This window comes from Anopheles funestus, chromosome 3RL, assembly GCF_943734845.2.
Source record: "Anopheles funestus chromosome 3RL, idAnoFuneDA-416_04, whole genome shotgun sequence".
Taxonomy (NCBI): Eukaryota; Metazoa; Arthropoda; class Insecta; order Diptera; family Culicidae; genus Anopheles; species Anopheles funestus.
The window spans coordinates 63321523-63348520 of NC_064599.1; the positions used below are offsets into that span (position 1 = coordinate 63321523).

Genomic DNA, 26998 nt, shown 5'->3' on the forward strand with positions numbered 1-26998 from the left:
CTTTGCTTCACCCGTGGATGGGAGAGTCTCGTATTAGTAGAATCGGTTGGTTTCTTAGCGACACAAGCGAACATACGAAAGGTGCATAAAATCCAGTTCCAATACAACAGGGTCAACGAAAACGGGATGGTTTCTACAAGGAAAGTGACTTTGGGAAATAGACGAAGGAGTAAGATTCAGTGTCTGGTGTACGTCTGTGTTCGTGGTAACCAATCCAACACGGTATCGACTGCAACGAGTCAAGAACGACTGCATAAACTGCACACGATAGTTTTCATTAGAGAAAATACTACGATAACACCAAACGGTACTGAGGAGTGCCTTCGATTTTTCCCACACCGTATACACCCTTCTGTAATGTGACGAGATGAACAGGGATGCATTTGGGGGGATGTCTAGCTTGCTATTGAAGAAGTTGCACCCGAAGAACCGGGTGCCATGTCAAGTACAATGTTGATTAGAATGTGAGCTGATATCCAATCCACAGCATGGACACTCCAGCAAAGATGAACGACGATGAACGATTGGCAACATTACGGACAGACAGCAACGACACGCACACATACAAACGCGCGCAGCAGATAGTAATAGAATGAGCAAAAAAGGCAAGACGTGAACCTGTGGCGGGATGTAATCATACGGCTAGGAGAGATGGGGCGGCAGAGCGTCCTCGGGCTTTTGCAGAGGAGTCAAAGGGTCTCCCTCTGCACTGGTTTTTTGGCAGGTTATATCTTGGCAGTGTGCTGGTTTTTTTTTGCTTTAAATAGGCTTCGACCGTACAGGTTTCGATAGGTTGGAGGTTTAGTTTTTTTGTTTGAGAGCGCTCACAATGGTATGCTAGAGACGCGGCTAGCGATACTTGGACAGCATCAGTCGTCCCCTGTTCCGCGGAAAGCGGATGAGCGGAATCGACGTTTGCTGCGGCAGGTGCGTTACCTTGTCTTTGGCGGACTTCGTGCTAGTGGTGGACGGTTCGATCGAGACGCTCGACACGGTCGGTACATTTATGAGCCGATTGTCGAACGGGACGCCCGTCAGCTCGAAGATCTAAACCGTGGTGCACCATGATGGGTGTGCGTGTTTGTGTGTCGCGATGAACAAAACAAAAGAAAAAAAACAATGAAATGGAAGAAGAAGAGAAAAAAGAAACAGAACAATGCCAACGACAGTGATTACAACAGGCCAGTGTGCCAGAGCGGTTGATTAGCTAATTAGAGAGCCCAGCGATAAAACATGTTACAATCTCCCACTTCCCGGGAAATATCGGTTAATCGTAAAGTTCCACACTTTATGTGCCACCCCCTGCGGGCACTGCATTTGATCCGCTTTGCTATCCAACAGTACGGTGCTCCTTCACACGGAAACACCGAGCTCAATAGCAGCAATGGGTAGTGATTGAATTAAAACGACATCGAGCGCTTTCCGTTTGCATTTATTAAAATATGCATCCAACGTCCTCTTTGCACTTCTAGTTAATTAATTAACCGTCCCTGTAGAAAGGGTCAGAACGCAATTACAACGCAAAACGGGAAAAATTGGAACCAAACAAACAAAAAAGCACATACACTAAGAGGACGAAAATGAAAAATAAATACCACAAAACTAAATGCGAACCACCCCCAATAAAGGTAGTTCGATAACCATATCAGATACACAAGGGGTGGAAAAAAGAAAAGGAAAGCAACGAAAAATAGTTACACATCGAACGTGAACGGAACGGAACGGCGGATGATTAAATAATGAATAGTAATTAAATTATGCAAATGAAACCACATGGTTCGTTCGAGCTGGTTGCGCTGTTCAACGCACACACACACAGAGCTGCACAGCTTTTTCCCGTCGTCGTTCTTTGGTTCTATTTCACGTCCTTATTTTTTTTCTTTGCTGTGGTTTGATCAGCAGCTGGATAGCATCCTTTGATTTTTACCCCGATGAGCAGGTTTTTTTACCCTTAATGCTCTTTATGTGTGTGTCTCTTTTTTCGCGAAAGGAGGTTGGAAAAATTTTCATCGGAAAATTACTTTCCCGACCACCCTTCCGTTTACGCGACAAGATAAAAGCAAAACAGACAAACGAGAAAAGGGATGAAGGAAAAACTGTCCCTCCCCTCCCCCTTTTTCTTCCCACACTCCCACAATTCCCACTCCCACCCTTCCTCCCCCCAATCACTTTGGTGTCACTTACCCGATCCGCGCACACGAAGCAGGTGGAAACAACCTTTGATATCACATTCATGAGATTCTTCGTCTCCTGTATGACGTGGTCGACTTTGACGAAGGTGGCCGCCTTACCGACGGTCGGGTCCTTTACCGTGAACTGTAGCGTCTGCACGTACGTCGGCACCTTATCGAGATGCTCGAGCAGTTCCTTCTTCGGCGGTCCGGCCGGTACCTGGTAGGAGAACTGGCGCACCACCTTGTACAGACGGTTCGCCTCCTCGGCAAAGTATTCTGCCTGCGTGAACAGATCTTGCGTCGTACGGAGCGTACCTTCGCCCTTGGTGAACTGGTACATGGAGAACGCCATCGCGGACATGTTCTTTGCCCTGGTGATGGGTGAAATAGTAAACGAATGAGAACGATATCAATGATAGAGGGTGGATTAGGTACAAAGGGTTAATAAGATCTTGGAACGTGTGTTAGGTCGAATATTGGATGTACTTTTTTTAACTTTAACTTAACAAATTGAACCACAGACAATCAAATCTTCCAAAGTAAACGAACATCGTGTACATTAATAAATGGACTGATTTAAGCTGTTTATCATCTTGTAATATCCCTCTCACCTAAAGGTACAACTAGCATCTATCGTCTACTGTAGCTATCCTATCCTACAGACACAATTTGATAGCGTTATCAGTTAATTTGTTAAAGCCACTACGAAAACAGTAATTTCAATCAAAGTATTGTTCGTACTGGCAGCTCCAAACTGTAGCCAAATCGTTTTAAATATTGAGGCACGTTGTATTCGTCGGATATAATGGATCTATCATTAGTGATATCTTGAAAGAGATCTCATTCTCATCCCTTCAGGAGTTCGAAGCAATCAGTGAACCAAACCAAAAATACTAAAAAAAGATGGACTTAGACGAAAGGCCACTTTGAAGCAGTTATTGAGCAACTTAAGAAAATTGGTACAAAAAAAAATCTGGCTGTGTCAAGATAAAGGTTTTACCATAAAACTTTCAAATCATTCAATGTCCCAAAGATGCTATCAACAGATCCTTTTTGCACAACCGTAGCGCGTACCATTTACTCCAGTAATTTCAACGATTTAAGGAATATTTGCTCAATTAAGTAAACTTTTTAAACCTCATCGCCATTCGACATCAGTCCATTATTATTAATGCATACGGTTCGTTGAACCGTTCCTACCTTTTCACGATGTCATTATTTTCCTCGGATGCGCCATTCCACTTGTCAGTCTCGGCGTCCATCTCGTTCGTAACCATCTTCATCTCCAGTCCGGTTTTGGCAATTTTCTCCTGCTCTTCCGAATCCAGCCGTGTCGGTTTTAACGGTTTCGACGTCGTACCGTGTTTCTGTAATTAGAACGGTTTGGAATTTCATTAGAGGAAGAATACGCGAGCTACACGAGCAACGGTGGAATGCGGTTCGCTTACACCCGGCCGCGGAAGACTTAGGTATTCGGTGGTTTTGTCCGCCTTCGTTGACGTTTGCGCCAAATCGATCACCTCCTTGGTGATCGTGGTGACGTCCGTCGACAGCCACTGCCACATGTCGACGAACACTTCCAAGTTCTCCTTGGCGATCTTGCTCTGTGGGTGCGAGGTCAGGGCCCGGGCGGCCGTTATCACCTGTGGTCCGTAGATTCTAACATTAATTTCGGTAAACTTGGCTTGTACTTGAAGTGTTTCGGTTAAAGCTATCTGGCGCAGCAGTTTGCACACCTGCGTATATCGAGAGGACAAAAAGAAGTTCGATTAGCATCACCAAACTAGGAGTTCCTTTTGCCATCGCACCCTACCTCCAGCACGTGATCGATATGCTCATGGAACCGGTCGGCGCACTCCTGCAGCCGGTCGAGTTCCTGGTTTAAGGCAATGTTCCTGAGCGAGTTGGCAATGTCGATGCCGGATTTGATGATGTGCGACAGCTCCGCCGATTGGTCCTGCGCCGTCAGTGTGAGCTGGGTCGTAAGGTCCTGGGCCGCCGCCAGCACACTCTCGATGGCACCATCGATGTCGAAGGACGAGTTCGGGTACTGCTCCATACTGACCGCGATTCGCATCAGCTGGTTCAGCTCCAGCTTTGCCCGGTCGCACAGCAGCAGTATGTTCTCGCGATGTTCGTGGCTCGTGTAGGCCGAATCGGTAAAGTCTTGCGTCTTCTCACACACCTTGTCCAGGGCGGCGAGCAGCTGCTCACGCGTATCCGTCGAGAATATCGAAATTCCTAGCTGCGGATGACAAACAAATGGCAAATTGTGGCAGGGAAGATTGTAATCTATCACTATCTTCGCACGACCATCTTGTGTGCCGCATACTTACATCCGCCTTATTGTCATATTTGGGAAATTCGCGCTCCCTAGTACTATACTCTCTGGAATGGCCAATGGAATTTCTATCACGGTCACGGTCCCGCTCACGCTCCCGTTCCCGCTCCCGGTCCCGCTCGCTGTTCCGCCGCATTAGGTCCCGCTCGCGCCGATGCTCGGCAATGCCCGTCTCCTTGTCGCGCACCTGCGTCGGTGAGATGCACTCCTTCGATAGTAACGGTGGTCCCATCGTCGGCGTACGGTCCTTGACGCTCGGTGGAGCTACATTGCTAGCAACACCACCGGGCACACCGGGACCGGCATTGCGATCATAGCTCGGACGGGATATCTCTATCAGGCGGGAAAAGTGCCGCAGGCAAGTAAATGCCGTCGCACGCTCGGAATCCCACTCCGGTACCTGGCAAATGATGAACGGCAGAAAGGGAAATGCAATTTATTTTCCTTTAACGTTTGGATTACATTACATTTGCTTCCTAATGCGATAAACTTCCATTTTCTATGTTCAGCCACAAGCTTTTGGGCTTTTGTGGACTATCGTGATACGACAAAAAAAACATCCCAAACAAAATGATTTATTTTGATGTATATTCTTCCATAAAGAAAAGCAAATTTGAATGCGGGAATTATATTCAAGAATTAACAAAAGTCACCTCAGATGTTCCCCCAAAAAAACCTTTATCTGTTGCTCAATTTATTACAGTAGCTCTACAGTTTTTGAATCTGTATTTAATTTTGACAAAATCTAAATCTCTCTTAATCTTCAGTACGGTAAATAACACATCAACAAAAGTAGGTATAAAATGTCTCACAAAAAGGCACTTGATGCGTTGACAATTTCCTATCATGCCTGTTATCATCCGGCATCAAAGAAGCATCTCCGTACACACTTGAACAGACCGTTCGCACCACCGTTTTTCCCGAGGGCCACACACTAACCTGCCTTAATGCGTTCCGGTCCGATGCGGATTCCAGGATGCCGTCCTTCACAACGTAGTGTATCAAGTCCATCGCTCGTCGCATCTGGCAAAACACCGTATCACGGTTTTCCTTCGAGTGGGCACATTCTGGATGTCGTAGACATGTCTGCAAACGTTACGGACCGGTCGATATCAGTACGATGTCACTACCATTAGTAGACCACAGCCTCCAGTCTGGGGCCGGGTATAGAAGCGGGCAGGTTAGTTTCTGCCAGCTGAGCTTACCTTCGATGATGTGAGCAACATCATTGTCGAGCGTTCGAGAACTTGCCGGGCGGACGACATCTGGGCTCGTCTTCGTTCGTCCTTCAAGTCATTCTGTCGATTTCCTGGCGTGGGAAACAATGAATGAAAATCTATCAACCGTGTTGCATTGGTACGAAAAATCAACCAACAGGAATGACGCTTCTTTGAGGCTTCCGAAACGTAAGTTTATCGGGACAAAATAAAAAAAAAAGCTTATCACATTGTTGGTTGCACTGGAGCACAATTTCTATGCGCAAGAAGAACGTCCTTCAGTCAAAGTTTCCCTCACCGGGGGGTGGTTTTTTCCCTACCTGACAAACACAACAGCGATTAATTTAATTAATCCCATTAAATCTTTCCCACATTCAATTTATGGTTTGCAATTATGAACAGGTTAAGAGCGATATAACCACTCGGTGGCGGGATGCTCACTTGGGGTTGGAAAAGGGTGGAACGGCAAGTGCAAATACCACATCCTTCATAACCTAACCAATCTTCAATCCCGACAGCCAACCCTTCACTTTTTCCACAACCATCGGCACGACACATAATGTCGTTGACCGCATACCGTGTCAAGTTATTACACCAGGAATCATAAATTCTCACACGTTTCTATGCCGAGGGGTTCGTGTGGTTACGGTTCGGTCCTAAACTCTTTGCCACTCCTCCCATCTCCTTGACCAGCACACACACCTTATACAGCGCGAGGATTTATTTTAATCTAAAAGCTCTTCTAGCCCCACAAAAAGGGGACACATTTTCCAGCACCGGACCCATTGCCAGACAGGGTAAAGGTTGAGTGACAGTTATGAGAACCAACGACGAGATTAGAGCTCGAAGGGATAAGCCGATTAAACTTCTTCCTTCATCTTTTCAAAGGGAGCTTTCTCTCACGCTCCCTCGCTCTCTATGTCTATCACCTCGCAGCAATTTATTGGAAGGAAAGCACACGAAAGGATGTCAGCGCTTTTATTACCAGGAAAATTGTTGCTACTTTCTTTTTTCCCCTTTTATCAATGCATTTAAAAGTTTTACATTTTGAATTATGTAATTTAAATGCAAATTTATGAGGTTTTAAAAGCTCTTTGTATGTTCCCGGGTTTGGTGCGTAATTGTGTTGCGGTTGTACAAAGTTATCTCTGTATTAAGTATCCTAGCTGTTTTATGAGATAAAAACCAGCTGTAAAATTAAATCGCTCATATTAATGGTCATCCTTGATATATTGCTGACTCCTTGCCCAAAGTCACATCTGCTTCCAATTAGATATAATAAAAAACCCCTCTCCGCACTGTTTCCGCTATTGAATCCAATCATTTAAAAACGATCTCACAAACGTATCGCTCTTCCACAAGGGAAGATCTCACCCCATTCCCACAACGAAACCATTTATCAGCATGAATCCGAACTTTATGCTAGCATTCCCATATGATGCTTTCTCCGGTTCCTGGTATCTCGTACGTAAATTGGACGGATAAGGCTGCTGCTAACAAAACGGGTTTTGATGGGTTCGTGTTTTTATGCCACGCAGTTAGTCATCCCTTAATGCCGAAGCATTTCTTTATTATAATTCTGGCTCAATGTGGTGTGGTGTGGCTTTATCGTGCTGCCCTTGGCAAGCGTGTGTGTGTGTAAGAAAACGCTGAACGTCTTGCCCGGAAGGCCATCGTAAAAGACGTAGCAGCAGCCACGAACATAGACAAATGAAGTCATTTCTGTCCAAAGGTCTCCAAGGACAGATATATCAGGTGACGTAAGAAACCACCAACCCTTTCCGGTGAAGCACGACACAGCGAAGAACACATGTTCATGAAATTCGTGTATTTTAGAATCACTCGGTCCCAAGAAGCTCATAAAACATCGTTAAACATACGACAGTAAGGGAAATATATTGGATGACTTGTAAAGTAAATCATTCTTAGTGTTCTTACGATTTGAATTAGGTAAGTTGAATTGCTTCACACTCAACTAAAAGCAATCTAAAATTAGTCTCTTTTTACGACTAAAACATAAACTTTATACACACACGCAAAAAATACAGTTGATTGTTTGCGCATTAAAGGAAAGAAAAGCTCATTTATAACTCCACTATTCTTTTCTCCGCTTGACTAACGAGGCAAAGAGTTATTGGTGCAATTTCCCTACGAACGCCATCAGAAACCATTACTCTACGGACCAAACTTCCGGATTAAGGACCGAATAAAAAGCAACCAAAAAAAGAAAAACGAACAAAATGTGTCGAGCCAAAGTGTTCGGTTAGATGAACCCGGAACAAAAAGCGGAATGGCACGAAATGGAAGAAAGCACGTCCGAATCAAACAACGATTTACATTCTTCACCATTTACCGTGACCCCGGGGCTACAGCTGAAAAGCCGGAAACAGACGTTTCCGGTGCATTTCGATTCGGTTGCTCGCATTAGAAGGTTTTCCAACTCCCTCCAACCGTTGCAGTCGGTTCATCGTGCCAGCTGACGAGTCTAGTGAGCCGTAAAATTAAAACAATTTTCTTATAAATAGCCCATCGGTCAATTTCTTCCTCTACTTCCGTTCCAACTGAGCGTTGGATGTTAGCAGTAGAAAATGGAAGCAAAAAAAGGAAAAATACTTCCTTAAAAATAAGTGAAGAAATATTTGAGCCTAACACGAGAAGCCCATTCGAGGTGCGCATTCTTGGTAGGAATGTATGGAACAGAGGAATCGGAACAGAGTGTAACAATTCCATGCCTCTTAATGGTATGTGTTTTTTCGGTTTTTTTGGGCGTTTGTTTTAGAACATTTTGGAACATTATTAAAAAAAGCCTGTTGTTTTGAACGTATCTCTTCCCAATAAACTCACCTGTAACATGCGCCAACTCGACCATCTCTGCACCGAACACCGAGAACGCCTTCACGAATTCTGTAAAATTGGCCACTGATTCTAATCTACCTAAAGTTCTAGCTACCTGTTAGGGGGAGGAGAGAAACAAAAGATAGTAAACAAAACGCAGATTTTGCATCACAAAACCTATTTGGCGGATGTGCGTTACCCTGTCTTTGGCTAATAATAACTGCTTCACGACCACAATGTCCGCCAACAGCAGGACACGCGTCACCGAACTGAGCAGCGTCCGGGCGGCGCGTATCATCGGTCCTCTATCGTCGATCGGATTTGGCCTCGGCGAGTATCCGACCGTCGGATCTGTTGCCGCTATATCACATAAGCGCTCTATCGATGAGCCTGCAAATGAAAAAAAAATGGGGAAAAGAAGCAATCAGTTCGTTAGTAAAATTATTTACAACTTCAATACATTACAACTGTATTGGAAGATGGCTTTCAGGAGATAAATTCAAGTATTCGCTATGCACAATTTATTTGCAATTTCTGACTCCCTCCGTTCGCTTTCGACCAATGAAAATGCTTTCATCGTAAATAAATAAAACAAGGCTTGTCTTTATGGCAAGCTTCGCCGAGACAACAGATTCATAAATTCCAAAGTACTTTCCAGTTATTGCTTGTCGGAAAGATTTTATTTCGCTCCTACTTCTACTCGGGACTGTGAGGTTGCTGATTTTCTTATTTAAATTCATGATAAAATGCATTTCATTACTGTCTCGAACCAATAACACACAGTCAATTTATTTCTCTTTGTTTCTTGATTTATTTTTTTTTTTTGCTCTCCGAATGTTTGAGTTAATCTGATTCGGTTGTGGTTGTTTACGCTCTTGTAGTTCTTTCATGGCGAAAATATATGAAGCTGAAGTTCATTATTATTTGCTGTCATAGAAGCATTCCAATCCGAATTAAAATGTTCATTTCAGGCCCACTTCAGGCCCACTCTTTACATGTTTTCCATTCTTTCCTTCACACTTTATGGTGCAGCCATTTCCTTTTTCATGATGGTGCTTTAAAAAAGATGTAAAAATGTGTAAGTGCCTAGATTTGTTCTACTCACTAATCGTGGTTTTATGCACCAACCGTATGAGTACTCGTGACGGCAGTGACCCTACCCAACATGCCGGCGAAGGTACCGACGAAAATAACCATAATCATAACCTCGTCACTACAATGACCCATCCGATTCAGTTATCCATAATTCAATTGTCATTCTTGCATGCCTGTGCGCTGTCGTAAAGTGGAGTCACCGTGCCTGCCGGTCGGAGAAACTCGTCTAGCTGCTGGGCTCCTTTCACCGCAACAGTGTCCCCTTCAGCGCTGCAGCACCACTTGGAAATGACACTGTTGATAGCGGCACTGTAACGAACGGCTCGTAGCGTTACGGGCCATGTCGTAAACTTTACACCAAAATATAACTCTCGACGCTCGGGCACACTGTGTGGCCAACTGTACCGGGGGTCAAAGTGAGCGTAAAACAAACCCTTACAAGTCATCTACTTCAGCTCTCGACTTGCCGTTGATGATGGTCCGGCCCAGGGTATCGAGGGGCGACACCCGTTAGCGACACTGTACGCCATTAGTTGAGTGTACTTTTCACGGCGCAGTGCGTGCCGATTTTCACAGCTCAGCTGATGTTAAACGGAGCATAAAATTTGCGACGTCCGAACAAACGAGATTCTACACGTTTGTAACCAGTTCTGGCCAAACGAATAACGAAACGCAATGATTGTTTTGTCTGCAAGTAATTTCTCGAGATGATCGAGTGCTTGCAGCGTCATCATGGTTGAGAAACTTCTTGCATTTCTTCGTAATCATTAGAAAAGAAAAATAATCAAAAAAATTGTGTTTAAAGTAAGAAAATTTACCCTTAAAATTGACGTAATGAGTATCCTTAAACATTATTCTTAACAGCATACACAAATATTGGACATTCAAATTGCTCAAAAAGCAACCAAGAGCTCGAGAAAAGGGCATTCAATTAAATTGCACTACCGACTATCACTTCAAGCTTTACACAGCACACCACAGCACAGTATTTGCCGACCAGCACAGTATCCGATTGCACCTTGTGCACCAACCAAAAAAAAAAACGCCCCATCCACCCGGCATTATACAGCGTAAAATCTAATTTCAAACATCATTGAAAACGCTCCAGCACACTGCACACTGGTACGCCACCCAGGCAAAGTAAACAGCAAAGAAAAGTTTTTTGATTGGACTATTTGAAAAGTTTGCATATTTCATCGTGCCGCCGCACTGCTCGTGATCATGATCGCTGGGAAGTATGAGCATTCGGACACAGTGGGTGGTTGACGCGAGTGTTTGAATTCATTGCTGCGGTTTCCGGTTTGCGGACTAACCACCGGAACAAACATGGGCGATTTTGCGTTTCTACTTTCACTGTCACGACTTGCTGTGGATTGTATACCCGGGGGTTGCCGGTACGGTGTCGGTGCAGTTATCCACTGCAGTGTTTGTGACCGGTGCTACAGTGCTGTAGCGATGCAGCTCTGTCAGGTCAATGTTTTCTGAGGTTTTCCAGGTTTTTGGTGATTTAAAACAGTTTCAGTCAAAGCACTCAACTATTATGGAATACAGTCTGACAAGGAGAAACAAACAAACTCGACAAAAGGATCTTACGTATTCAACAAAACATGATTTTTTTTCGTTGCGAAAATAAATCAAGCTATGTTTCTGCTTAGTCGCTTTCTAAATTGGATAATATATTTCTGGTAATTTGAAATGGCCACAAAGAAAACAATCAGAAAATGCGGTTTGAAAATGTATTCGCAATGCGCACTTCAGCCTGAAGCAAAGAAGTTTTCCGTCAAGATACAGTTCGTGACCACCGTGCTGACATTTAAATGTCCTCATTCTTCTCAAGAATGATGAGACGGTTAAAGTTCACAATCAAGAAGATTTGCTCGATGCCCTGACAATTCCGAGGAAACACCCAATTGTTGTAGGTACTCCTAAATATAATATTTATTCTTATTGAAAAGTGTTAGTCAAGGTCTGCCACATCTGAGCAGTGATTGCCACCTTGGAGAATATGATGGTAAGACTCACTACTCACTCACTCACTAGTTGACCGAAACTAGATGACTAGAATTTATATTCGAAGTTGGAATGCCTGTAAGTGACCTTTTGAACTGACTTAGCTTTGCTTTAGCATACCAAGAAATCATTGGAGAATATGAGCTAATTAGAAATTGCCGAAGACTATCTTTCCCTTGGCACTCTTCTATAGCCAAAAGATGGTCTAAGAGGTAAAGTATATTTTCCAAAAATTTTGAGGCTAAAATGGTCATTCTATGGCCAATCCATCAAAGACGTAAATTTAATCTATATAATACATCAGAGAGCACAAGGCCGCTTGATGGGATGTCGATTCATCTGTATTTCTTTTACGTTTCGAAATCAGTTTAAAATTAAATTTGTTAAACAAATTTTACTTCATATCTTATTTATAAACACTAAGTGACCATTTTCTGTCTTCGTTTTTAGGGTAGAATATAAATAATTTTGGTCTGATATATCAACCTAGGTGTAGTACAATGTGGAGTCGAATTTCCGATATCAATCCTCAATCAACCTGTCGCTTGTGCAGTCCCCAACCGTTACTGTTGCTTCAGAGAAAGTAAAACAATTTTCCCATCACACTTTTGCACACTCCAATCCATTGAACGAAAACCCCTAGACCCTTACAAAGATTTCAATTGCAGCGAAAGGTGAGAAAGTTTACTTTATATCCATGTTTCCATCCTCTATTACCGCTATTTTGCGTATTGCATACCTTAGTTTCACTTTAACGATTCCCTGAGCACTGGCGCTACTGATAAGACTGTGAAATGTAGTAAAATGTTTCCTCTCGCTCGAAACACTACACAGGATAGCGCAAAACGGAAAGAAAATCAACACTTCGCAGCACGGAACACCGTTTCCCGCGATGGTGCCGCATGTCCCGTTTGTCGACAAGCGGCAAAACATGGCTGGGTTTTTGCTTCAGCATGGCGTTAAACAAGCCAATTTTACGATCCCGCCCATAAACACGATAACATGATAATGCGAAACCTATAAAATTCTGGCTACCGCTTTGCTTTTGCTAGCTGTCGAGAGAATGCCAACCGGTGTTTTTCCTTCTCCGGTGTTCGCCTGCCCAATCGCGTTGCTACTTTCCGATCATACGATCAAGGAATGCGCGTTATTGCGTATCATACGTATGACGGCGACCAGCGGGAAAGCGCTGGGAAGAAATGGAATTTTACACGAAAGAAGTGAAACACATACACACGGCTGGTGGCGCTCGTCAGGCTTTGGCCGGTGAAGTGATTTAAGGCTTCAATTAGTATGGGATTTTACGTCAGCTGGAGTTTTCCACCGGTGTTTTCTTTCTTCGTTCCATTTCGCGCCCACACACAGCACGGGAGTAATTGAGCTTCCCACAACAATGAAGCATGTGACTCTACCGATTGGGCAACAAAATGGCCATTGTTGGCTAGCCCTTTTTGGAGCAGAATTCCATTTTTTTCTGTGTTGCTGTATGCTTCTCACACCAGCTCCATATGCAAGGGGAAAGGGGGAGATGAAAAGTTCCGTTCGTTCACATACATACATATGTCCACGTCAAGGCCATAATCGCCAGATGATACCACCATGGTGCAATGGTTCCATCATTTGTTCTACGTTCGTTTCCAATTTCGTTTCAGTGGCTTTGATAAATATGAGTCCGTTTCCGTTCGGTACCGTGTGCACGAGATATTTCTCATCAAATACCATTCATTATTTATCCTGCGCGGGTAGTGTGATGATTGCTTCCAACAAAAGTACAATTTTGAAGGGAACACAAACCGTCACTTGTAGTTTATTTAAACTACTGAGGGTTAAAGGTGGGTAAAATTAATTATTAATAAGTTTATTAAATGATTAATGGTGAGTTTGATAGTAATTTTGAAAATATTTTTCTTTTACAAAATTCCTATTTAAATTTTTTAAATAACCTTTGTTTGTCACCTTTTTTATTGTTTTTAATTTAATTGGCAACTTACGGTCTTAACACAATCACCATTTTGAATTCTTGCTTTATAGTTCATTAATTAACTCACAAACAAAGTGTTTCATTAAATTTTGCCTCAAATCACTCGGTCGTGACACTAACGACAATCCACTGTATTATGACGAGATAGGATCATTCGAAAAAGGGACCACATTTCAAATACCCACGCTCTTGTTTTGAATTCTGTGCACTTCAATAGAAACTAAACAATGTCGGCAATTATATCCCATTCCCTTCATTCGAAAAGCCCCCTCTTCAAATGAAACGATCGGAAATGAGAACCGAAAACATGTTGTGAAACTGAAGCTTGCCGTCCGTTCGATGGCAGATATTTTGCAAACGAATGCTGATCGAATGGAAATTAAAGAAGGAAACATACACGCCCGGGCACGGGAACTGGGTCAGCCAACCGTGTGCCGTAACATAACGAACCAATCTCTCGAAAGCTCAAGTGCCGTAACGCTGACACACGCCGAAGGATTTGCGGACCTGATGAAACAAAACTCTCCATTGTCGAGCCGTACCAGCGAGATCTTCCATCCGAACCGGGGCCCCGATTGTTGTGCGATAAAATTGGATAGGATGGCAATTAAAATTAAAGGTCTCAGTTTGTCTATTCTCGTCGCGGTTTTTTGCAGACAGGAAGAACACCCTGCCAGGGGAAAACCAACGCTCCTCACGCCACACAGCGCGGGACAACGGGGAAACCGTTCAGTTTCCGTAGTGCTTTGAAAAGGCTTTTAATGTTCCTCCGGGCTTTCATGACACTTTCTTTCTAGCCCGTTTTGCAAGCCGAACACTCTCGGTCAACCACCGGCCTAGATCCGTTTCCTTGGCTGTCGTATGGCAGCACGCAGCACAACCATGGCCAGACGGTTGCACCAGGCACAGCACAGGATGTTCGTTTGCTTGGGCTTTTTCTTCCGTCAATTAAAAGTTTCTCGCACTTATTCCATCACGTCGTTCAGCTCCGTACCGGATGAGATAGATGGTTTTTTTTCTGTTCTTGCTGCCGCCACCACCACCGTTGCACATAGTTTCGATCGGATGCGCTTTTGTTCGCACTGTCGCTGCAGGTACGGGCTGCGGCAAGGATTCCATATCAAACGGATGGTGAAAAACGTTCGAGCTGAACAAATAGAACTACTTTAAATTCAAACCATGTTCCTGCTGCATTTTAGCCTTTAACCACCAACAATCATTGTCTCGCAGATGCTGCCAGCATATTATTGCTAATAATATTAATTCTTTATTACCGTTCGAAGAATAATCAATTGGATTAGTTTTCTACTTCTTAAGTTTTTCTAGTTAGAAAGAAAATAAAATACCTTTTAAATCGAATATTTTCTTATTGTTAAAGGTGATGGAGACGCATGGTTATTTATGTTATCGGATGTAAATATCTTGAAAACTATTTAACATAATTTTTTAACTTAAAATAAAGTATCTAGATAACATATAACATATAATAACAGCGGAAATAAAGTTCATTTTCAATATAGCATGAGAAAAATGATGTTTGATGTAATCAATGGAGGCGCATGGTTATTTATACAAGCAGAAAAAAAATGATCTCAAACAGCATTTAACGCAATTTTTTAACTGAAAATGAAGTATTAGACTCAATGAACTCGGAAATATTATGCTTTTTTAATATATCATCAAACAAAATGAATTTTGTTTTAATCAATGGAGGCGCATGGTTATTTACGCCACTAGGAAATATGACATTCGAATAATTGTGTAAAGTAACTTTACTCACTTTAACTTCTCAACTCAATTTCAACTAACAAACTATAACAATGTTTGCCTACGTGCGCACTTTGAACGTCGCTAGTCATTATAATGCAGTGCACATATTAACTCCATCAAAGCAGCAGCAAAAGCATAAAGTGTGCTACAGCTTCACTTTGATAAAAGTAAACTTCATACTCTCAATCATGGCTTCAAAAAAAACGTTCACTTCGAAAACGTTCAAAGTGGAAAGTTGTCACGGTAAGGAAACTTATCCAACACCCAGCCAGCTAGTTTGACCTGACATAGATTGATGCCTTTACGCTGGCATCCGCTTGACCTCAGCCCCATGATATAAAAACCATCAACAATATCGCAACCCTGCCTCTTCTGCCCCAGCTGCCCACCCCTGCTGGTGACATCGGGCTGTTGCTAGGTTCACGCTTACCAACGGGCGGCGCATCAAGGGTAAACTCATAAATAATACGCCACCAGCTCACCGACACTATCAATCACGCCGCCTGGTGTGCCGAGACCATCGCCGTATGACTTGAGATAAATGTCGTATTGATTTTGTCCAACGAGATCCAAACGGATGAAACCTCTTACCCCTTCGGTACGTGTCTGCGATAGGTTGGAACTTTTTTGTGATAATGATGCCGGATACCCCATTGAGATGCAGGTGGTATAATGGTGGTCCCGAACAACTCACAAGAACAAGAGCAGGCACACTCTGAAGTACTAGACAAACTCGTTTATTGTTTATCAAACAAGCACTACAACTCTCTCTACTTAAGAATTGGTTCAATTCGTTTTGTCCTCCTTTGTTACAGCTCGTTTCTAGATCAAAATTACTAATCTAGTTAATATAAATCACAAATTTATTTTTTTTATCCTAAAGAATACGAACGAATAACACGCAATCAAAAAATTAGACATTGCATGACTTTCAAAACATTCACGAAAATCGTTTCACAATTTCGTTAAACTGTAAACGACGCGGTGGCAAATTGGTATTGATTTTACCATCGTTTTGGAGCTCGAACGAAGTTGAACCACATAATTTTGCCTTTGCACGCGATGCACTCTACTGCAACGTCATCCGATGTCAGTGATTGTCGCATTTACACCCGCAACCAGCCGGTGTGTTCGGTTTCATAATTTAGGACCTGATCAATGGTGAACGGCCCCCATGGTTGCATGGTACTGGGTGTTCAGCAGCAGGTTATAGAACCGCATAACCTCAAAATCACCTAATCAACACAATCGAGGCTACGCTCACTAAACAAGCAGCAGCATGTACTACGTCCAGCCTGTGCTCAACCTTCGTGGTGGTCAAAACCACCTGTAATCAAACCACTGCCTCGGGTTTCGGTGGGTGTACTCCATAACTACATTCCTACACAAGGTCCATTTCCATGTCTTCCAAATATATGAGTAGGATAATTTGGGTACCACTAAAGTGTAACAATGTCATTAAAACGGCAATATTCCTCAAATTGGTATGTAGCTTGTCGATCTGGTGGGAAAAGTTCCATCCCAGCACCAGGGGCTAACATATTCCATGGTCGGTAAATGAAGACAACACTCGCTCGAGTGTGCACTAACCAAAGCTATTTTACGCACATACCAATACGACGATAAAGGTTACCGGGAGGTTCACATGAATGACCGTCCCTGTACGAAATGCACGATGTTTCTTCAACATTCCACCGGCACGGAAACGTCCTTAAACTTACCGGCTGCTCGTGCCTCCTTGCAGGCGTCGTACATGTCCTGCTTAATCTCGGGATTGTCATCTGCGATTGTCTCGCCAACCGTTACGAAACGCTCCACGGCCAGGTTCACAGCCTGGCCGACACGTCCAATGGCGCGCATTTTCTGCTCCGATGTGTGATGCTGCTGCTCCGAACGATGCTGCACTAGGGTTGAGATCTGGTGGAAAGAAAACCGAACGAACGTATTTAATGCAGCTGTAGATTGGGCTGTGTAATATTAAACATCCTCCTCCCCAATACGTGCACTCGGTTCATACGTAAATATGAATAGTACAACAAGCTTACATTTACTGCATTTTACGATAATGTGTTGATCAATTTGCTACTACTAATCGCTACCGTACACAATAATATGTAATGAAACACCGCTGAGTACTTTAGTAGAGCAAAATCCTCTCAATATTCAGAGCATTAAATTTAAATAAAACTTACAGAAAAGTCTGTAACTTAAGTAATCTATAAATTGTTGTAACTAAGTGGTAATGTACTAACTAATTTAGGTAATGTATAATTCAATCTAATGGTTCAATTATAGCTACAATAAATCTCTATTAAAAATAGTAGTATAATATATCGTAATCTAGAGAATGTGTATTTCTACATATACTCCAGAAGACTGATATCAGCCGAACCCAAAAAAAAGCTTTGTATTGACTATGGCTAAAACGGTTGGAAAAATTCCCAATATGACGATACTGTTCCTGGCATATTGCCATAAACGTTACTGCGGTGGTAATAGACTCAATATCCTGCATCTTCTTGGGAAAAAATCGATTTGTGAGAAGAAATTTTTTAGATTTGTGTGAGCTCTAATGTATGGAATAAAACTGATAGAATAACACATGAGACACTGCAAAACAACAGCAGTAAGTGGATCATAGAGAAAAAGTTGAATAACAATCAAGGTCTTGCGATAAACATTCCTCTTGTTGATGATAAATTGGTAAATCTTAATATAATTAAAGTCGGAAAATATACATAAAATTATGTTACGAAATTGATTATTAATAAAAACTATAAATATAAGAATGAAATTCTTTTATATCTTTGGTGAAAAGATTTGTATTTATACCTATTTGATTATCCATTAAAAACAATAAAATTTAAAACTTTAATAAACACAAAAAAACTTTATCAAAAGATCAATTTCAAATCATGACAAACATGAAATAACAAGATTAAACGTTTTCTGGAGCACAAAACTATTCCACCATCCATAAACTAGGGCATATGCAATTTCAAGCTCAAATGGCCATGAAGCTGAAACCGGCAGCAACTAGCAGAAATTGACATTTTCTTCAAGCGTGAGTTTAAATTTCCACCGTGAACTAGACCTACGTGTGCAGATTTAATTGCATTTGCAAATTAGATGGTACGGTTTGCCGATAGTGAGCCAGATCAAAATGTTCCATAAAACTCTTTTGTAATACAATTGATGACCCAGTTCTGAATGGATTGGTTTTATTTATTCGAGGGATGCATGTTATTTGATATATTTTCAAGAATTCTTTTTATAGTGAAATATGTGTGAAAGCCAGTACTAAAATATGTGAACAATGTGAGAAGCTACTGTACAATGTGGAACATAATAACGACCTCACGTAACGTACGTTAAATAAATTATTATAAGGTGCTATGATTTTTATTTACATTTTACAGCAAACCAACATTTACGTAATGGAAAAATGAAATCGGGGGCAAAATAATCATGGGAATAAGTTTTCCAAATACCACCTTCTTTGATGTGAGACACATGGTGTGCGGCTTGCGACCGAATGGTTTCCCGATTCATTTGTACAAGGCGGGATCGAACGCGCAAGAAACCTTCTTTACGAGTGCATTATTTATGGACTCGAGTTTTGCCGGGAGTCCCGCTCGTAGACTGGGAATTATTATTCTTTCTTATGTACCTTCCACGATACCTTCAGTCAATACAACCAATCGTTACGACACAAGAAAAGCAATGGTATTGGATTGCGATTGCGTCAATTCGTTGGGAAGAGAGGATTCGTACCTTTACACTGTTTCATCGAATTCTGGAAGAGTATTCCAAGCAGGAAAGGAAATATTTTTCGAAGGACTTACAATATTCGAAATCAGATTTGAATCAACCGCAAATAAATGCTCGTGTTCCTGGGCAACGACTACGATTTGTGTCTTAAAATATTTGCAGATACACGACCTTTGTGCATACGCGCCCCATTGCCATCTTATGAAACGATTCTTGCCTCACCCCAAAAACACACGGCACCGATCGATTCAATCGTAAAGCAAACCCATCTCAGCGCCGCAGGTTTTTAATGCGAAGTTTTACTATGTTGTTAATGATAGTCAATCGCTTCTTTTTCCACCCTAGCACCCTAGCATCGGGTAAAAGAATTCATCCAAGAAGTCGACAGTAAATCAATTTCGAACAAAGCACACTAAACTGGCTGCTGGAAAATTGACAGCAGATTTTTATGAGCTAAACATCCATAAAAATTCCGTGGACCGCTGTTTTTGAAACTTCCACCAAAACTGGATGGACAGCATGAAAATCGTTCAATCTGAAACTTTTGTGCTGCAAAACCCCGTTTATGGTGGTTCGGGTGAAGGGATGAAACATTGTGTAACATTCACGCGTCAGCAATGATTCACCGGTATGATTCACCCGTGTCAGCACTTTTTGCGTTTGAGCTAAGCTGCCAAATACCCTAAGCATAATGGAGAGTAATTCAACATTATTGCTAAATAAGGATTTCACTCGTAGGAGAGTGAGAGAGAGAGACAGCAAAAGGCGCCAGCTTCATGTTCTATAAATCACTTTCCTTTCTTACATCGCCCCAAAAAAACGCCATTTTGAAGCGTTGGAAAATTTAAACATCCCACCCGTAAAGTGGATCCTCCCATAAGTGATTGAAGCGGCATTCCTCGACGTTATCCGGTAACAAATTTCCATACAAATTTGTGATCCGTTCATCTTTTCGGCGAATTCGCTCAAATCGAATCATGTTGCGTTAGTCTGATGCCTTAACGTCTGTTGCTGCAAATGGGAACTTGCTCACTTTTCCAAACTGTTTTCGAACCCAAACGCTCAAAGGGACAGAGTGAGTTGAGCGCCAAAACGAGACTTTTCTTACGTTAGACATGGAAGATTTTTTTTGTTCCTTCCCGGCCTTTGATGATGAGCGAAAGTTTCAAATTGAACTTTGCTAGGGCTGCGTGTGTTGCGGTTGATTTAAACTTTGACGTCTTCAATTTCTTATCCAGCCGTCTACTGTCGGTGAATATTAATCACGAAACTTCACGCAGAACAAGGGAAAATTATTGCTACAGTTTACGTCGCATCGTGTTACGCGTGTGCTCTGTAACAGTGGCTCATATACTGGATAGGAAACAAGTAACATTTATTATGTTTCCATTGCAACAACCACCTAAGACGTGTTTCATTTGCATGCTTGTAGATTTAATTTTATCTTCTCTCTGTGCGAATACCCTTGCTTTGAATTTTTTCTTGAGCTTAAATTTTCAATTCCCAAAAAACGTTTTCTACCGTACATTTCAACACCAACGCAATTTATAGAAAAAGAGAAAAGGAAGTTAGAAAACCCTTTTTTTAGTTTCACAAATTTCTATTTCCTCACCATCAGTTCCGGCATGTGCTGGCACCTTTTTGCGATGGTCAACTTTTAATGCAAATAAAAATATCTTTAAATGAGCTTTCTTCTGACGTCAATTTGTACGAAACTTTTCGCACCGTTTTTTTTTTGTTACGGTTTTCAGCAAGTATATATTTTTTTTATTTATTATGAAGAATGAATGTACAAAGCAAAAAAAAAACATAAGAGTATTCATTTTTGCTTTTTTCAAAAAGGTTATTTTTTTTTTCACTACACTGTATTTCGTCCTACACGTAGCAAGCAGAGCGAATATTCAAATGAGGGATCAAGAGAATAAAGCTTTTTATTATTCCTTTCCCTAAGAATGTACAACACATTCGGAGCTTTAGACGAACGTGGTGAATGGGAACGATGCAAACAAATCCATCTTTAGCGTCAAGTAATTTTTTGTTATGAGACTTTTATCCCACGGATCTGTTTTGCTTTGGCATTCGTTATATAAAATAAACCCACTGATAAAGCACTTTCTATCAAAATCTTTCAAAATTTTAAACTACTGACTATTGATAGCTTCTCATTCAATTTTCATTTTTGTTCCAAAAATTATTTTCTTCAATGTACATAAATACATACTTACAACCGAAAACCCCTGCTTTACATCAAACACTGTTGCAACGCTCTCAATTGTCGTACAACACACGCATAGTAAAGCGCGTGACAACAAAAGCCATAGCGAGATCGGAAACAATGCGCTAGATAGGTGTGAGTGACTTGTACTGGTTATCAGACCATCGCTGTAAACAAGATTTTCTCTCGCTGAGCTACTCTTGCTGTTTGTAATCATGGCTTTATTCTGGTACAGTGTCTTCCACTGATAGGACGTACAATCGAAGGGATTGTCTCTTACTGCTTCCGAACCACTCGTGCTTCGTTCAATCGAAATGAATTCCTCTTGGAAACTGTTGTTTCTAGCTGGATTGTTGATAAACATTCAGGTAAGTGTACACAAACTCGTCAACAAAATCGAGAAATTGAACTACTCTTCATTTCATTTCAGCACTCTTTGTGCGCCGTAGAACCAGTTCTCATCGTACACGGTGGTGCGGGAACTGTTTCCGACGATCGCGTACCCGGCAAGCTGCGTGGTGTCCAACTAGCGGCTAAAGTTGGATACCAAGTGCTCGCTCGCAATGGATCGGTGCTGGAAGCGGTTGAGCAAGCGGTCCGTATTATGGAGGCGGATCGCTTCTTTAACGCCGGCTACGGTTCGGTACTCAACGTCGAGGGTGACGTCGAGATGGATGCCAGCATTATGGACGGTGCAAGCAAAGCGATAGGAAGCTTAAGTGGTGTACGCGATCTGCTACATCCAATCACATTAGCTCGTGCCGTCATGGAACATTCGGGGCACAATTTTCTCATCGGCGAAGGACTGCGCTCATTCGCGCTCGATCGAGGCTTTGCATTTTTGGACCCTCCGGGTCAGCTGGTCACCCAGTACGCTAAGGATGTGCTTGATGATTGGAAAGCTTCCGATCAGAGTTACCGATCGGGTGAGGGTGGCACGGTTGGTGCAGTGGCAATCGACGCTAACGGTAACATTGCGGCAGCGACATCAACGGGCGGTGTAACGGGTAAGCGAGTCGGACGCGTCGGAGACACACCTATCATTGGCTCCGGGACGTACGCCGATAACAGATTGGGCGGTGTGTCACTGACGGGCGATGGAGATATCATCATGAAGGTATGCATTGCGTACGATGTGCTGCGAACCGCTGAGCTAACTGGGCGCGCGATACAACCGGTCGCTGATGAGCTGCTCGATGCGATGAGTGCATCGTTGGGCGGTACGGCCGGGTTGGTGGGTGTCGATAGTGAGGGCAATGTGGTGGTAGCACACAGCTCGCAGCATATGTCGTGGGCTTATCAAAGGGGCGATACAATTGCCTACGGTATTAGTAAGGAAGATTTTAACATACTGCCTGCAACTGACAGCCAATTCATTTCTTTTGTGGAAGATCACGATTTCGAGATGGAAGGTGGACACTGATAAAAAATATCCCCCAAAACAAAACAAAAAACATGATAAAAATGTGCTATTGTGACAAAGTTTCTTCCTACATTACATTGTTCGCAAAAAGTTTAATAAAGAAATGATACTTTAAAAAAAGAATAAAACACAAAGCTTATGTAAAAGACGCTATCTTTTAATCACTTCCTACATCATTCCATTCTTCTTTCATGCCTTTATTAATCTATCTCAAGTTCCCCCCTTCCTCTTTGCTCGGAAATATGCATTTCAATTATCCATCATAACATTAGCATTCGCAAACAGTCCCCGCTGATCGCAACGGAACAGATAAAAAAGCGGATTTAGCGTCTTTGGTTTCTCGCTTCGTTTTTTTTCTGTGTCTTTCCCCTGCCCATCCAGAACCTTCTTAAACTCAAAATAATGAGGCGAAAAGCTAATGCTGAAATAAGATGACCGTTAATTTTATCAAGATTAAGCGCCATTTATCTTTCCCGTTCGCATTACAACAACTGACTGAGAAGGGAGCGAAAACAAAAAATCTTTCCTCACAGCACCAAGGAAACGACCGTAAAGCAAATCTTTCACAACACACAATGCGGCTTTTATTTGCACGCTGATTTAAAGTGGGGATTTTATTAAATTAAATTCTGCTCTAAAGCGCATTAAAGTAAGGAAAGAATTATAAAAAATAGATATTACTTTCTTATGGCATCTTTGAAGGAATGAAAGGTATGAGAAGGATTAAAATTAAATTCGTTTCTCATATCGAAGTTATATCAAATCACTCTTATCGCGTAGGATAATAACTGATCCCAGGAGGAAATGAATCATCATAAATCGTTCTAACCTTTCACACTGATGATACGATCATCAATATTATCCGAAAAGCAAATACAACAACGTCTTCTTCTGGTTTTTGTTTCCCCGCGGCCAGTGAGAAAGATATATTGCGTTACATACAGATACAGCGATTCATTATTTTATTGCCGAGGAATTATTATTCTCTTGGGCAAAACGATCACAATCAGAAAACTAATAGCAAAACACGCACGAAACAAAAACACAACTTCTTGTGCGTTTCTGTAACAAATGGAACCGGAAAAATTCCAATTAGGTACATAGAATCCGCTGGACGGACCGATCCTGACGAGTGCCGTGATAGTTGCTTACCAAAAAACTAAACATACGGAGGTGTGTACCGATTAGACGGAACACCTCGTCACCGCTTGCTCGTCACCAGGTAGGTGGAATGTAAGCTGCTTTTTGGTAACAGCATTTATCAACCTGTCCCGCAGACCGCAAACATCAACCCGTGTGCGTTTTCACCAGTCCGCTACGGGTGGGCGTCAAACATCGGAACGGCGCTTGGCTCGAGACTAAAATGGCGTCCATAAATCTCGCATAAAGCTGTGCTACAGAAACCGACACTCCTAAGGTAAGGGATGTGGTCCAGCAGCAGCAGAAGGTAGATTTCCGTCCTATGGGACGTCCCCTGAAAAGCTTTACCGAGGTGGCAAAATGCACGACCACTTTCGAAATCGCCTCCTTCCCAGGTGAGCCGCTAAAAGTCGATAAATTTTCCACAGATACATCACTGTATGCTTCACATATCAAGTGGTGAAGAGTCGCTATCCGTGTCCATCTAATGGTGGACTAGCGTTCAGCTTATGTTCTTCCGATGTCCTTGCTGTTTGCCTGTTGATGGCTTTTTTTCAAAGGATAAGGAGTAAAGGCATGCTACCAGCAATCAAGATGATCTTGAAACTCAACTAAATCTAGATACTAATAGTATACTCATTGGATTAATAAATCTTATAATGTCTTCAGAAGATTATTATTGAACTAAAACTTATTTCAAACATTAGAAGCAAAATAAGTACGAGAATTTCATGCAATAATTACAAAAGGAAATACACATAAACACATGCAACTTATTTAAACCAATTCATGCCTGTTTCTTGTTGTTTGTTTTATATTACCTGCCCTGGACAACCGTAAGTAGCTGCCATGGTATGCTATCGAAGCGTTGGTAGTGCGAAAGCTAGGATGCCGGAGACATTGGGCAGTACCGCGTCTCCGTTTCCTGTGCCAATGTTAGAGGAACGTAAAGCAAGCTGTATACTGTTCGGACCGCGTGTACGTATGTGTTCTCCTCTATGGTTCACTTTTCTTTTTCATTCATTTGCACAATTATCCTGGTCGAGGCAACAAAAAAAACACAAACTTTTTTTAGATGCCCAAGATGGTATCAGAATAGAGAAAATTTTAACGGAGGATAGAAACACTTCATTATAAAAGCACTTGATATGAAGACCAATTCACTGTTTTTACATGTGATGTTGTTTTATAATTTTAAAAAGATTTTTCTTCTAAATGTTATTTTTACAAGCGTTACACTTCAGATTGTTTCTTAGTTTTCAGTGTGTTACACTTGATATTTACTTCACAATATTGCAAAGTTTTTTTGTTTATTTTCAGGATTCAAGTTAATTTATTTCAACACCATTATTATATTCTTCTTACTTATGTGAACATTTTTAATGGAAGCCATCGCTTTGAAAAGTCTTAAATAAAAGCTATTAAAATAAATCTTTCGCAATCCACTCACACACACAAAACAAGCACAATTGCCCTCATTGTGTAGCAGCACACTTAAAGAAAGGCCAATATTTTGTATTCGGCTGATGTTCCCAAAAACGCTCCAGCCAGCTTTAGAAATTATTCTTCCATTTCGCAGAGGAAGCAACAACAAAAAAACATACAACACAATACACCTTTCAAGACCACGAATCGGCAAAATGAACTTACACTCGTTGGCTCCAGTTTGCTGCACATTAACTTTGTACTTACAATCGTTTCCGTCTCCTCTGTGTTGCTGTTTTTTCTTCCTTCCAGCAAAGCATAGGATTAAAGCGTTTCGAAATAGAAAACGACTAAAAGCCTTTACACCAACATCCATTTGGCTTTTGCAAAACGGGTGGCTTTATGCATTTCCTTAATCTCAATGCTATTGTGCCAGTAAAAGGTGCCAGAAGATCAGAAGGTAAGGCGGTAGAGGCAAGGTTGCAATATGCCTAGTTTCCATTAAGGATTTTGCTTTGTTTCTTTCGCGTACTTGTCTACTGCAGAAAAGGTGTGGAGTATTGGGCGATCCAACTCGCACTCTAATTCTTTACGTATAATTATGCTCCTGGTGCTTTGTTTCACCGGGTGCGATGATGTGGTTACAGGGGAAAATATAAATCTTGACAAAAATAAATCTTAATTTTTCATTTATTTATTTGGTTGATGTAATATAAGAATCAAATGTAAGCTTTATCAGTTTTAATTTTAAGTACATTTTTTACCTTCTCAACTGTAAATGATACCAGCTTATACGAATCAGTGCTCGCAATTCAATACCGCTCCTTATTCTTTGCACGAAATTTCAAGAATAAATATTTCTGGCATTCATAAAATTCTACCAAACACGATCAAACGATACAGTTTCACGGTCTATTCATATTCTTTTTTATTCTTCCCCGTTACACCAAATGCTAATACACGCTTCATCGAAATTATTCCCCGCTGGCTGCTCGTTTCTCAACGCAGTTGATGATGAATTGATTCTGTGCTGATTTCAATTCGTTACCTCGCCAGGGCTCACTCAAACGTACTTCCCCGTTGTTGCTAGTTAATGGAAAAGTTCATCACAAATTCTTCCATTTGGTAATAGTCGCTATATCGCCCATCCACCAGTCGCACAACGAAACCAGTCACGCATCGTTACATCGTAATCCTGCTTTGGCAAGACCGAGCAATTCAGCCTTCGGTGACTCCATCAATACGGCGACTCCAGCAAAAGATTACCTTTGCCGAGTGCTGTCAATTTCTACCGGGAATTTCTAAGAGGCAGAACCCCAACAAAAAAAACACTTCTCAAAAGAACTCAAACAAACTCCAATCTCTGTCGCCGGTCTTGCAATTTCTCATCTTATTCCGCACGCTAGTCACAGGCACACGTCACACAATACGGCTTCGGAGTGTTCGGTGCAAAGAACTCAATACCGGTAACAGTATTCTTTCCTTTCTATCATTCTCCCGAGCATTTCCTGAGCTTTTCGAATTCATTAAAAATACATTTTCACAACTCCCACCAAAGCGATTACCGTTAATGGTGCTGGAGATTTTTGCTGGAAGATGGT

At 41.8% G+C, this 26998-nt stretch overlaps 2 protein-coding genes across 18 annotated transcripts in view; one reads left to right on the forward strand and one right to left on the reverse strand.

The window, feature by feature from the left end:
• Nucleotides 1–26998, reverse strand: part of LOC125770310 (alpha-catulin) — a 78111-nt gene that overhangs the window by 13438 nt on the left and 37675 nt on the right. For 13 of the 17 annotated variants that reach the window (XR_007419163.1, XR_007419164.1, XR_007419162.1 and 10 more), the window contains 11 exons: nt 17145–17340; nt 8767–8957; nt 8577–8682; nt 5721–5824; nt 5455–5601; nt 4511–4915; nt 3988–4419; nt 3623–3910; nt 3375–3541; nt 2185–2545; nt 937–1047 (listed from right to left, as the gene is read on the reverse strand). Coding sequence is in view for 13 of the 17 variants with exons in the window: in XM_049439729.1 (XP_049295686.1) it covers nt 937–1047; nt 2185–2545; nt 3375–3541; nt 3623–3910; nt 3988–4419; nt 4511–4915; nt 5455–5601; nt 5721–5824; nt 8577–8682; nt 8767–8957; nt 17145–17340 (2508 nt within the window). In the remaining 4 variants the exon portion in view is untranslated. Of the gene's footprint in view, nt 1–936; nt 1048–2184; nt 2546–3374; nt 3542–3622; nt 3911–3987; nt 4420–4510; nt 4916–5454; nt 5602–5720; nt 5825–8576; nt 8683–8766; nt 8958–17144; nt 17341–24793; nt 25010–26998 lie in introns of all 17 variants that reach the window. The other 4 variants (XM_049439731.1, XM_049439730.1, XR_007419165.1 and 1 more) reach the window with 2 other exon arrangements.
• On the forward strand, nt 21420–23861 carry LOC125770312 (probable isoaspartyl peptidase/L-asparaginase GA20639). The gene is made up of 2 exons (XM_049439733.1): nt 21420–21777; nt 21840–23861. The coding sequence occupies exons 1-2, from the start codon at nt 21724–21726 to the stop codon at nt 22830–22832; spliced, it is 1047 nt and encodes a 348-aa protein (XP_049295690.1). The 5' UTR covers nt 21420–21723; the 3' UTR covers nt 22833–23861.

Excerpts from the sequence above, each read along its gene's own strand:
- LOC125770312 (XM_049439733.1), top strand. The coding sequence starts at position 21,724 with ATGAATTCCTCTTGGAAACTGTTGTTTCTAGCTGGATTGTTGATAAAC. Across the intron at positions 21,778-21,839 it reads GATTGTTGATAAACATTCAG|CACTCTTTGTGCGCCGTAGA; the intron begins GTAAGTGTACAC and ends ATTTCATTTCAG.